The sequence below is a fragment of the Ursus maritimus genome, unplaced genomic scaffold, assembly GCF_017311325.1.
Source record: "Ursus maritimus isolate PB19 unplaced genomic scaffold, ASM1731132v1 scaffold_9, whole genome shotgun sequence".
In the NCBI taxonomy this organism is placed as follows: domain Eukaryota; kingdom Metazoa; phylum Chordata; class Mammalia; order Carnivora; family Ursidae; genus Ursus; species Ursus maritimus.
The window spans coordinates 61,199,717-61,213,560 of record NW_024427107.1 but is presented as its reverse complement, the minus strand read 5'-3'; the positions used below and the strand labels follow the sequence as shown (position 1 = coordinate 61,213,560).

Here is a 13,844-nt window from a genome sequence, read left to right as displayed (position 1 = left end):
TTTCATTTATCCTTTATCATTTTTATTGCATAGTACTGTTTTGTAACCAGTGTGATAACTTAGAAGATACTTATTATTTATAAATGATAAATCAAGTTTAGTTTTTTTAAAGTTATCTCTATGCCCAGCGTGGGCTTGAACTCATGATACCAAGATCAAGAGTCACATGCTTTACTGACTGAGCCAGCCAGGCACCCTCAAGTTCACCTTATAATGCATTTTTTATTGGGAATATGACTGTTTTTCTTTTCTTCTCTTTTTTTTCCCCCTGGGTATTGTTCTTGTTTTCTTTTTATTAGAAAAAAAGAGAGTATTTATTTATACCCCATACTGGTTGTGTTTTTGAATATTTTTTTTTCTTTTTTCCTTTCTTTTAAACTTGTTATATCTGTGCAAAGTCCCCCTTACCCACCTTGGTCTGCTTTTTATTAAATTCTGGTTTTGAGACCTAAATTATTTGTCACTATTTAGTAATCTAGGATAAGCTAGTAGAATTTGAGAACTGGCTTCAGGTAGACTATGAGCCTAAAATACATTTGAAAACTGAAAGGTCATGAATTCTTTGGCTTTTCTAATCGTAAGAGATCTTAACAATTATTTATCTGTTCAGTCCATTTTACAGATAAATAAACTTAAGAGAGAGAGATAAGATCCCTTGCCCTAAATGACGCACTCAAGTAATAGCTAACTCAGGGCTAGACTGACCTTAGAACTTTTCCATGTGACAAATGAAGGAATTGAGACACAATGAGTTAAATGTCTCACCTGAATTATCTAATTTGTTGATGATTTGGAATCAGAACCTAGGTCTCCTGATAGCTCCTATAATGCTGTTCACTTTATGCCATTAAATTCCTGTTTGAAATATCTTCTGTAACCCCTACGTTGTTTTGACCTATTTGTTGAGTAAGTATTATAATGGAATTTATTAACAAATTTTCAGGGGAGCAGGGGAACTTACTATATGCAAAATTCCACATACATAATATAAAATATGGTTTCTACCTCAAATGTAGAATCCAGTTTATATATTTAGCAGGCCAGTCACACGTCACTGTCTTTCTTGAAGGTGTGTTGTTCTTAGACTTAAGCATATAGGAACCATGACAAAGGATTAAAATCAAATGGGCTCTTTAGTAGTTAGTAGTATTCTTTTTATTATTAGAATTCTATTGAACTGCTTCTGGTTTTAAGGTTAACTTATAAAAACATGTCAGGCTTTTTTCTTCTTTTGGTAAACCAAGGAATAAAAACCTCTTTTCCCTCTTCTTTGGCATTTTAGGGCTCTCTAAATATCGGCCAGGTAGCTCCCGATCTGCTTTAATACCCCAGCACTCATCGGTCTGCGATGGCACACCGACCACAAAACCCCAGTGGAGTATGGAACTCGCACGGAAAGGAACAGGTGAAATTATTATTAATATTATTATATTTTGCTCAAGAACAAATCTGCAAACTTTGTAAAGTTTATTGACTTAAAAAAATACATGAAAAATATAGATATAGGGACTTGCTTTTCTTGCAACACATTGACTTTGTATTATCTAACATAAAGAATATTTTATTTATTTAGTTTTAAGTAGGCTGTGCACCCAGCATGGAGCCCAACGTGGGGCTTGAACTCACGACCTTGAGATCAAGATCTAAGCTGAGTTGGTCATTTAACCGACTGAGCCACCCAGGCGCCCCTAAGAATATTTTAAACTAGACTTTTTACTATTTGAAAATAGTGCATTCCTATTTTATGAAACTTGGAAATGAGAAAAGAGTAGAAAGGGGGAGAAAACCATCCCTCAATATGCCATTTAAAAATACCCATTGTTCTTTTCTTGCAGTGATTTTTCTTAGAATATTATAACATTAAAAATGCCAACTTCAGTAGACACCGTCAAATCTGTACCTTTCGTACTTTTACAAAATGCAAAAGTCAACCACTTCTCCTTCCCCTCTCCCCCTGAAAGTTTTACGATTGGTCATCCACGGTCAATCCTGAAGACTAGATACCATACTAGAAAACTAAGATGTTCTGTCTTTTCAGTTATTAAATACTAATTGGGCTTAAGTTTTTGAAGAATAGTTCAGATGTATTTGTTACCTATTCCATTTTACGTTGTCTTCTGCTTACTCCGTTCTTAGGTGCTTACAAAAAAAAAGATTGTAATCTAATTAACGAGTAAGCATTCAGTGCTGTTGAGCAAAGATTCAGTCCTCAAGTTTTGGAGGAACAGGGAGTGAAAAACAAGATACATAAGCAAAATCATTTTTAAGGAATAGTTTTTCCAGAAATCATTAGTCAGATTTTAAGATTCCAACAGATCGATTTTGCTTATATAAACCATGTTTTTATAATACAAACAAAAGTGTTTGTTTATAGATTTGAAGAGCTTAAGGATCAACTGTGATTAATTCAAACCAAAGCAGCATCTCAGAATATTTTGGTATTGAGACCCCAGACTGTTGCTTTCTTATATCTCTCCGTGCGCTGCTCTATGCATTTACTCTGATAGATTCGTAGAGAATTTATTTCAGAAAGAAATCAGCTGGAGACCTTATCACTTACTTTGAAAAATGAATTTTCACATTTCTTGGCCTTGCCAGTTTTGTATTCTCTTGGTTTCATTTTTTATTTTGGTGTAATTTTGTTTTATTACCATTAAACTTATTAAAATTTTACTAGACATGAAAAATTTCCCACATTTTTAAAAACGATGAAGCTCAGAGTATTTCAGACCTCTTGATATAGTTTGAGAGTGGTGTTTCTGCCTATTGAATGAATTCCTATGCCGGAAAAGAATCTGAATTTTTTTTTTTTTTTTTTGGTATTGTGGCACACTAACCTACAGAGTTAACACCTATTTGTGCCCACTAATATGCCTGTGTCATAGTACGATATTGCTTTAAAAAACCCATCTACTTTTTTGTGGAATCTCTCTTTACAGTCTTGTAGTTCTCACGACATCATGTGGGGAGACTGGGGAGGAGATACAGGGCTAATGAGGTGGGGAATAGGAAAGTATTAAAATTTTAGCTTTGGTTGCTAGGATCTTTTTATGTCATGAGGCAAATGTATACCAGTATATTATTTGGACTGATCTGTAAAACTTAATTGTGAATATATTTTTAATGTGCCTTCGTAATTTTCTTTAAATGTGTTTATGCTATTCGGTACCCTGTGTCCAGTGAGCAAGTCTTCAAATTCAATAGTGATATTATTAGAATTTAGAAAACCTTCATTTTACAAATGATAGTGTTCCAGAAGATGATTTGTATATGTATTTATTTTGGGATTCTAAACGTGGTTTTCCCATAAACACATCATTACATTTGATAGGTAACTCAAACTAGCCAACAAAGTTAAAATCCCTTTTAATTTATACCATACATGAAGAATAAAAGTATCAAATCTAGCCGTTGTGTGTAACAATGTTTTTGAGAGAAGGGGCACTCAGAGCTCCATCTTTTGGAATGTCAGAAGCACAACTTCAGCTTAACTCAAAGTTCACAGTAAAACAGGCACTTCCTCTCTTCCTGCCTCCCAGAAGGAGCCAGGGTCTCTTGCGGTGGTGGCTAGCCTGGCCTGAGGTTGTGAGTGGAGGGCTGAGGAGAGGAGGCATAGAACCAGTGTGAGGTTAATTCTCTAGGGGATTCTAGATTAGAGTTCACAAATGAGCCTTGTTTGGAGCCTTATTCAGCACATCCAACTGAGGCATCTTTTACTTGGTCTATAGAAGTCTTGCAAAAATTTTTGAAGTAGTTTACTAAAAAGAAATTACACATAAAAATCTGGATTTCCAGCTTCTCTTGAAAAAGAGTTAACTGAGAGGTCCTCTTAGGCAGGGATATGCCTTCCATTTTGTGGTATGCTTGAATTGTGCTTATTCATTTATGCTATCTCGTTCGGTCCAAGGCTTTTGAGATTGGAAGCCCTGCTTCCTTTCTTTGAGGCGAGGTGAATTCTGAGATGGCTCCCTTAGAACCAACAAACCAGATGATAATTGAGAACTGTAATGTGTTGCAGATATCATCTGTTTGGGGGGGAGTGGATAGAAAACGAATGGGTGTATAGGTAAAATAAGAAGTGGAAACTGTTAAGTAGTGGACAGGTCATAGTTTCCTTTTTGTTCTTTTTTCCCTCCAGTTTTCTCTTTCCTTGCGTATGATAGAAGAATATTTTAGGGATGATATGTGCGGTAGGTTAAGCCATTTGGGGGAAGGCCCTACAGCCTCCCATGTCCTGTCCACCACTGCAGCTGCCCAGCTGCCTGATGCGGCCTGTCTATCTCCCAAGTTGCTACAAGGCTTGTGGTGATGAAGCACAGAGGAGGAGTGACAGGCACAGGGGCAGAGGGAAATCCCTAGTGGTTTCTGTGGGGAAGAAAAGAAGGAGAGTTCCTGCAGTTTTGCTTAGCTAGGGCTGCTGTGTTATGTAACACCTTCTTGCATAAGTCAGAAAAGCACTGTTCTAGTGCATGAAGTCTTTCCCACTATATATATAATCTTGAGAGTACTAGTTCTTTCTTTTGAAACTCTAATATGAAAAACAGACTTTGATTTTTTTTACTTAAATTTTAATGATATAATTTTACCCTTTATTTCTTATAGTGATCTAAAGAATCCAGAGACCAGACTTCACACTTTTCCTAATAAAAACTGCAGGTTTTGTGTTAAGTTTAAACATTTACCTAATGTGAATGAATTTAAGAGAATTAGCGGGTTATTGACTGTTACTAACACTTTAATCAGATGGGCTGAGAAGCTTCCACATTAGCCTTATATTAAGTACCTCTTTGGTTTATTTTGCATTTGTTAAATTGACTGCAGCTAAAATCCTTATCCGTAGTGTATTTTACTAGACCTCTAGGAAAGCTTTTATGTTGGATAGAACAACAAAACGGAGCATTTGTTTTGTTCTTCTCATGTAACATGAAATAGGAAAATATAGTATTCTGAATTATATATATCTTTTTTTGATATTATGTGCTATCTATCCTAGAGACCTATATTTCAGGTCACTAAAAGGGCTTTCTTTAGCTTTAAAATGAGTGGTGCCTTACCTTGGGTGGGCCTCAAGTTCCCAGGAATCTGTAGACCCCTGAAATGATATGTGAAATTATATGTGTAAATGTGCCATGGGGATGGTAATGCATGCATTTTTCTCAGTAGAGATTCTAAACCTGACCTCATGCTAGTGTGAAAGTTAACTCCTGTGTGTCCCAAATCTGACTGTTAATACAATTCCACATGGGAAGGAAAGTGTACTTTCTTATCACCTTGGCTTAGACCTGGTAAAAGTATCCAGGAAGGAGAGAGATTAGGCAAACAAAAAAATGTATTTTGTCTGGGGCCTGGGTGGCTCAGTGGGTTAAGCGTCTGACTCTTGATTTTGCTTCAGGTCATGATCTCAGAGTTGCGAGGTTGAGCCCTGCGTTGTCTGGCTCAGCGGGGAATCTGCTTGAGATTCTCTCTCCCATTCCCTCTGCCCCCCCAACGTGCACATGTTCTTTCTCTCAAATAATCTCAGAAATATATATTGTCTATAGTAAGTGAAAACTTAAGAGCTAAAGGGTGCTGCTGGTGGTGATAGAGTAACATTTTATCAGATGTTCTGTTACAAACACTATTCTGGTGAATATTTTTGTATATGCGTCTTTGCACATATGCATGAACACATTTGTGGGATAGATTTCTAGAAACGAATGTTCTAAATCACAGAATATGGGCATTTAATATTTTCATGGATAGTGTCAAACTGCCTTAACTTCTCCTTTTTGAAAAACACTTTATTATGGAAAACTGTGAAGGAGTCAGACCTTATACTATAAGGAACTGCCGTGTATCCATTACTCAGCTTCTGCAGTGATCAGCTCATGGTCAGTCTTGTGTAATCTATATCCTTAACCATTTCCACCCTTAGGAACTATTTTGAAACAAATCCCACGTATCATCACTTTATTCATGAACTACTCAGTATATATCTCTAAAAGATGAGGACTTTAAAAAGTCATAACCACAGTAACATTCTTATACTTTAAAAAATTAATTTTTTTCATATTTTTAAATTTCCAGTCACTGTTTAAGTTTCATTTGACTTATGCCATTATTCTAATATGTATTTTTAGCACTTTATTTTTTGAATCATTATCCACATAAGGTCTACACATTGCAGTTGGCTGATATGTCCTTTACATCTTTTTAAGTTTAAGTTTCAAGTTTACCTTTTTCTCTCCTTCCTTTTATAATGTATTTGTTAAAGAAACCAGGGTTTTGATCTGTAGTTTTCAAGTCTGTGTTTTGCTGATTCTACACCATGGTATAATTAACGTGTTAGAGTCCTCTTTATTTCTTGTAAACTTGTAGTTGGATATAGAAGCTTAATTGTATTCAGGTTTATAGCTGGTGTTGTGTTCTTCCATCTGGAAACATACAATGTCTGGTTGACTCTTTTTTTTTTTTTTTTTTTTTTTTTTTTTTTTTTAGTTTTTAGTTTTGTTAAATAGTGGAAGTTAGATTTGATTTATTTTTAATTATTTTCAATTTTTTTATTTAAATTCAATTAATTAACATATATTATTAGTTCAGATGTAGAGTTCAGTGATTCATGAGTCTTATATAATATCCAGGGCCCATTATATCACGTGCCATCCTTAATGCCTATCACCCAGTTACCCCGTCCCTCCACCCACCTTCCCTCCAGCACCCCTCAGTTTGTTTCCTATGATTAAGAGTTGACTCTTTTATGAGATTAGCCACTAAGAAGTTTCAGGCCTAGATCCATTATTTCACTGAGGGTTGCAAGATGGTGATATTCTTTTTTTTTTTTTTTTAGATTTTATTTATTTATTTATTTATTTATTTATTTAGAGAGGGTGTGTGCACCTGTGAGCAGGCGGAGGGAGGGACAGAAGGAGAGATAGAAAATCTCAAACAGACTCCCTGCTGATCGTGGAACCTGATGTGGGGCTCGATCTCACAACCCTGAGATCATGATCTGAGCCAAAATCAAGAGTCAGACATTCAATGAACTGAGCCACCCAGGTGTCCTGCAAGATGGTGATATTCTAATTCATCTTTCCATTTTTATAAACTGGCTTATTTCTATAAAGAAAGTCCCTCTCATCTATTATAACCCAGTGGTATAAATTATACAGGAGGAGAAAGATAATGGCTCCTCTTTTTATTTAGTAATTTCCCAAATAATGAGTTGGCTAACTAGCATCCTCCAATGGTGACTAATTAGTTCCAGTCCATTAGTTATTGTTCTTGTCATTATTCAAATTGTCCCATCTTTGGACCATGAGAACCTCTTAGAAGTTGACTCTTGGGTCTGTTGAGAAGAATTTAACTTCCTTGCAATTATACCAGATATTTCAGGTTCATCTTGTAAATATTCTGCCCAGCTCAAAATCAGTCATTTGTCCTAGGAGCCCTGTTCCTAGAACCTTTATCTTTGGATCTAGCTAATCCATCTTATTAATAGACTGAATACAAATCAAGAGACATGCAAGATTTATAATCAGTGTATCTTTAATGCTAAGTATAAGGCCACTAGACAAGAGATTGGATTTTGAAGTGGTTATAAGTATTCTTTGGAAAAGAGTGTACCCAAGTACACTTGGTTGTCCATTTGGCAGTTGCCTCTGGTAGGAAGTACAGTTTCCAATGTAATTATTGGTTTTTCTGCAATCCAAGTAGCTTGGCAGGTGTTTAGGATGATGAAACTTCTCTCAGTGCAGAAGAGCACCTCAGACTCTTAATAGTGCAGACAGCCAGTTGGAAAGCTCACAGTCTGTTGTTGTACACTGACTAAATCATGAGGTAGGATCTGAAGGGATTTGTTCATGAGACTTTAAAGTTTCTTATCACTTCTCCTTATCACCTGGCTCTGTATCCTTTTAGGTGTATGGACCTATTTTCTCATATTTGTAGAATTGGGAACATACTCACGTAATTTATTTAAAATCTAAATTAAAATCTTAACAGTGGCGTATTTGGCCGATACTCTAATTCAGATACCTCTCAAAATTTTTCCAAATACTGTCTTGGTACCAATTATTGCAAAAGATACAGAGCCCTAAACTTGCTCTGTATGTAAATAATCTCTGTAATTAGCTAATGCATCATCATTAGTGTTATCTTTACCAAAATATCATGAATATAAAACTATAATTCTGTAGTGAATAATGAATAATCTGTGAGGACAAGAATTTAGATTTATTCATTTGTCCTGAAATATTGGAACAGTGCCTGACACAAAAGAAGTACAGTAGCCAGTCAGTACTAGTTGAATGAATGGTCTATAATAGTTTCTGTGCTTATCCCACTCCCTTCAAAATTTGTGACCTTCAGATTGCATTTAGTTGGACTAAATTCACTGGACATCCTCTCCAAAAGAAACAGAACGAGATATTTCTGTTGTATGAATTCATTCATTCGTTTAGCAAGCTTCGGCAGGGGTAGGGAGGTGAGATGGACAGGGTGCTAGATACCGGGTGACACACTGGGACACAAAGATGAAAGAGACGAGCTCCCTGTTGTCAAGATGCTCCAAGTGGAATGAAAGAGACTCACAGACAAAAAGCTGTGCTGCAGGGTGCGCTGGGCTGCGTGCGGCTGGGCGGAGTGGTTAGGAGCACAGACGCTGGACGCAGGCTTCTTGGGTTTGTAGCTCAGACCTGCCGGTGCCACCTTGGGCAAGTCACTTAAGTTCTCTGTGCTGTAATTTTCTTTCTGTATTATGTTGTGGGAACATGAAAGAATGAATTCTTCTTGGGCAGTTTGGGGAACACTTCTTAAAGAAATGACATTTGAGCTGAGTTTTAAATTATTAAAGAGTCTAAAATGTGTTTTCCTTCCCTTTTGTGTGCTCTAGGTTACCGTTTAAACATTACTTCCTTGCAGAAGTTTGCCTCTCATCCCTCCACAACTAATTTAAGTCTCCTATTGTGCTTCTGGTTCACTCTGGGGTTTGTCTTTTTATTACTTGCTTGTACTTATTCAGATCCTTTCTTCTCAGCTAGTTTGTAAATGGCAGGAGGACTGAGATCTGTCCAGTTCATCACTATTGTCCTCAGTTCCCATATAGTTCCTGTTACTTGTTAAGTGAATTTGTGAGTCAGACAAATAAGGGAAGGCATTTCAAGCATAGGAAGAAGCATTTACAAATTCACAGTTAATGACGGGCTACCCTTGAGTGCATAGAAGGTGATAGGGGAACACAAGACCGGAATGGTTGGTTCAGGACAGATTGTAAACTGTCAATGAAATCACTGCTGAAACTGATTTTTAGAGAACTTCTGTGGTGATGTCTATTTTGGTAAGAAGCATGGTTTGGGGCTAGTTTGGATCAAAATTAGTGCTGAGAATTTACTTTAAAAGTCCATTTTAGTGGAAAGCTTGTTTTTTTAGCTAGTTTGCATAAAACCTGTATTTTCAGAAACTGCTGCATTTAAGTCCAAGAAGTTTGGCTTTTATTCTGTTGGTAGAACCAACTGAGTGGTTTTTTGTTGTTGTTGTTTTTGTTGTTTTTAGAACCAGCTGAGTTTTTAAGCAGATGATTACGGGTAGCTTTGTTTTTAGGACGATCACTATGCAGCAAGGTCTTCCAGCCTAAACACTGTTAACATTGTGGGCATGAGAATTTTTTGTAGGAGCTGTCCTTTGCATGGTGTGGTGTCTGTGCATCCCTAGGCTCTACCCTTGGGAGGCCCATATCTCTTCTTCCTCCAGTCCTACCCCAGGTGTGACAACAAAGATGTCTTCAGATATTGCCAGATGACCCGCGTGGGGCAAAATCAGCTTCTGGGCAGCCGTGTAAAATATGGATTTGAGTATAAGACAGTTGATGCCTAGGAACCAGTTCACGGAAGACTAGTACACTGTTCAGATGAGGTGAGGTGCTCTGAATTCATAGGGGCAGATAAAAGAGAGATTTGTGCGTGAGAACCAACGAGATTTGGTAACCACCCAGATTTAGAAAGGTGGATATCTAACGTGATCCTCGGGCTTTCTTTCTTAGCTGGCTGCATGTATAGCAGTACCATCAGTCCAGAGTCCTACCGAGAGATGTCTTCCTTGGGGTGTGGCCCAAGGATTGCAGCATCAGGAGGAAGCAAGAAATTGTTGTATACTAGAGTCTGAGGACTACTGCTGTAGGTTCCCGAACTGATAGAAGGTTAAGTGGAAAGAACTTTCTGAAACATTCGATTTTTTTTTTTTAGGTGAGATAAAAAGAAAGAAAATGCATGCTGAAGATTAACAGCAGAATCTGTTCAAGAGCACAGATCTCCTGTTTCTTTCTTTCTTTTCTTTCTTTCTTTCTTTTTCTTCCTTTCTTTCTTTCTCTTTCTTTCTTTCTTTTCTTTTCTTTTCTTTTCTTTTCTCTTCTCTTCTCTTCTCTTCTCTTCTCTTCTCTTCTCTTTTCTTTTCTTTTCTTTTTTCGCTACTCTTGTCTTTAAGTAGAGATGTTCCCTTTATAGACTCACTGCCTTTTCTGGTTTTCTTAAGTGCACTGAATCTACTTCAAGAGTTCACTTTTGCGTATCTATTCCTAAGAAATTACCTTGAGGAACTATTGAAATGTGATTTTTGCTACGCTGTCATTATCAGTAACTAGCATATAACATGCTTCTGTGTGTGTAAGTGGTTCTTTGGGTGGCAAAGATAAAGTACTGCCATTGCCCTGCCCAGTACCTTAGGGTCAAGCTGTAGATGAAGGAGCTGCAGTTGAAGGATGAATGTGGATCTTAACTTATACACATGTAATCATTATTATCATTTCATAGTACTTTAAAACATAAATGCTAACTTTTAAAATATGGTTTGGTAACACACTGGTATATGTCGTAATTGGTATAAACCGTAAGAATTGAAATATTCCATTTCCTGGTCACAATGCTGAACTCTTCATCTGTGTGTGACTAATGGAATGTCTTATTTAGATACTTCTCCCATACCTAATTATTTCCATGGACGTGTTAAATACTTACGAGTCCCTCTTTTCTATACTGTCAGTCAACTCCCTCTTACTTTCATTTCACTTTCCTTGTTATCAACAGGAATTCATTTGGGTGTTTTTAATCTTGAAGGTAAAGAACAATCACCTTTGGAGATGAGTATGCATCCAGTTGCAACAGCTCCACTCTCAGTGTTTACTAAGGAATCTGCATCCTCCAAACACAGCGACCACCATCACCACCATCACCATGAGCACAAGAAGAAGAAAAAGAAGCACAAACATAAGCATAAGCACAAGCACAAGCATGATAGTAAAGAGAAGGACAAAGAGCCTTTCACTTTCTCCAGCCCTGCCAGCGGCAGGTCTATTCGTTCTCCTTCTCTTTCAGACTGAGAAGGGGACAAAGGAGACTTTGCCTCAGTGTCCAGAAGAATATATATAACTAAAGCTTTGTCCTCTGTAAAGAATGATAAAAGGAAACAGACAAAAAAATAGTTGCCTTTCTCATAGAAATTCAGAATCCATGTAAGTTCTAAACATTTGATTTATGTTATTTATGCAATTGAGATTTAATTAGAAAAATGTTTTATAGTTCTGAATAAACCATTTCATCCCATTTCCTTCTTAGAACACACACACACACACACACACTCACTCACACACACACACACACTCACACCAAACTTCATAAAGGCCCTCGTATCCACTGGCAATTCCCATTCACATCATGGTCTTCATGTGTACTGCCAAAATCAATTATGTTTTAAAGTCTTTGATGGATGTTATGGGGCAAAGTTATGTTTTAAACAAGCTACTGCCAGATTTGTGGTGAAACTACTATTTCCAGTGAAATATTATATAACACTATTTGGAACTACTGAGAAAAGACCGAGGCTTTTCTATAGGAATCTTCTGTATTACACAGTATTGTTTGTGTTAACCGTAGAGGCTAAACATCAGAATTTGTGAACAGGAATACATGGTATTTTCTTTTGCCCTGAAATACTGAAATTTCCAGAAGCAGCTCTTTTTTAAAAAAATTTTTTTTGGATAGCATTTTTGATAGTGCATTTGGGGATTATGATGTTGGAATTTAATAGAACTCTCAAAGCCACAGTTCTCAAATCAAGATGTTTAAATTATAAGTTCTTTTTTTCATTAAGTATAAGTGAATATGTTCATATATAGAATATGTTTGCTAAATTGGGCAGTTTACACACCCAACACATAATCTAAAATTATTTCTGTATAACACAAAGTCTGATCCCTAAAAAGGTGTTTATATGGTGTTTACTAACTCAGACATAGACAAGTCAGCCCTCATGTGAGTATACCAGAAACATTTAAAAATATATGAAACATTTTGGTTTCACCTAAATCGTTTGTGTGTTTTTGTTTTTATTTCTGAGTTTGCCATGTGCTTTATTGTTTGTTTGTTTAAAATGTTTTTTATACCTGTTCTATTTTTATCGTTTCTCTTACCATTAGTTTGACAAAGTATTTCTTCCGGAATAGATGATTCAAAGGGATCCAATAATGTTGGACTTTTAAATATACTTTTAATTGTGTTTAACTTGTTTAATAAATAACTTTTTAAATTGACCATTCTACCTTTGTATCTTTTTATATCTTTGTTCCCCTTCTCTTCCTGTGTGTATATAAGGTACCTGTCCACAGAGCTCTCTGCACGCCTTGTGGATAGGCGGGGTTTGAGCTGGCCTTGCTAGGGAGAACGATTTCAGTAGAGATGGGGAAAGTTCTCTCAGTAGAAGCAGCGGTGTCAAAAGTATGGAGGAAAGCAAGGGGATGTTCACGAGTTGTAAAGCAGTGCAGTTGACTTGGAGTCTAAGTGCAAGAGGGAATGTGATCAGATGTTGAAGGGCCTAAACAGCAGTTATTTCAAGATTCCAATAAATTCAGTGTTGGCCCACTGAAGTTATTTTTGGAAAATGGATTATTTTGTGTTACAGTGTGTAGTGTGATACCATATATAGAATTCCCAACTTTGAAAATAGTAAGGATATATTTCAAAATAACTATTAGTGTTGTAGGAAGATGGTGACAAATAATAGCTACCTATATAACTTAAGGACGACTTGTATATCCAGGATTGTACGAGGAACTGTATCTTACGTATGTCATTTCTAAATTGAATATTTATATTGGATGTTTCTTGGGAGGCACGTTTTTTTTGTGGCAAGCTTTCAGTGTTTTCAGCTGATGGTTAGGAGCAGACAACACAAGAATTATTCATATTTTTGAAATATGTAATTACACCCAAACAACACAGAGTTCTAGTGTAAGTCTCCCCAGTATCCTTCCCCCGAAGCAGTCACTGTTGACAGTATTACGTGTGTCTTTCCAGAGCTAGTCTGTACATGCATCTATACAGTAGGGACATTTTTTTTTAACAAATGATAATTTGTAGAAATTTTTAATTTTGATAGAGTTTACCTTTTATGACTACACATTTTGTGTCATACTAACAAAAGTCTTTCTTATTCCATGATTATAAAAGAATTCTCCCATTTTTTTTTATTGGTTTTAAAGTTTTGTGTTTCAGGTTTCTGTCTAACTAGAATCCATCTGGAATTTATTTTGATAGAATATAGGAGGTAGAGACCCAGCCTTTTTTTTCCCCCCTTCTAGAAAGCTACCCAACAGTATGTATTTAAAATTTACTCCGTCTTTTTGGGGTGTCTGACTGGTTTATTCGTTCGAGCAAGTGACTCTTGGTCTTGGGGTTGTGAGTTTGAGCCCCACGTTGGATGTAGAGTTTACTAAAAAAAAACAAGTTAAAAGAAAATAAAGCTCCCGTCTTTTCTCTCTGGATTTCAAGTGTTGTATACTAAATTCCCTTATCGTTGGGGTCCGTTTCTGGACTTGGCGG

General features: G+C 36.5%; 1 protein-coding gene across 1 annotated transcript in view; it reads left to right on the top strand.

Moving 5' to 3' along the window:
• TAF2 (TATA-box binding protein associated factor 2) overlaps positions 1-12,556 on the top strand; it is an 88,060-nt gene extending 75,504 nt beyond the window's left edge. The window contains exons 25-26 of the mRNA XM_008689296.2: positions 1,283-1,405; positions 11,085-12,556. Of these exons, the coding sequence (XP_008687518.1) occupies positions 1,283-1,405; positions 11,085-11,347 (386 nt within the window). The 3' untranslated portion in view covers positions 11,348-12,556. The remainder of the gene's footprint in view (positions 1-1,282; positions 1,406-11,084) is intronic.
• The last annotated feature ends 1,288 nt before the right edge of the window (positions 12,557-13,844 follow it).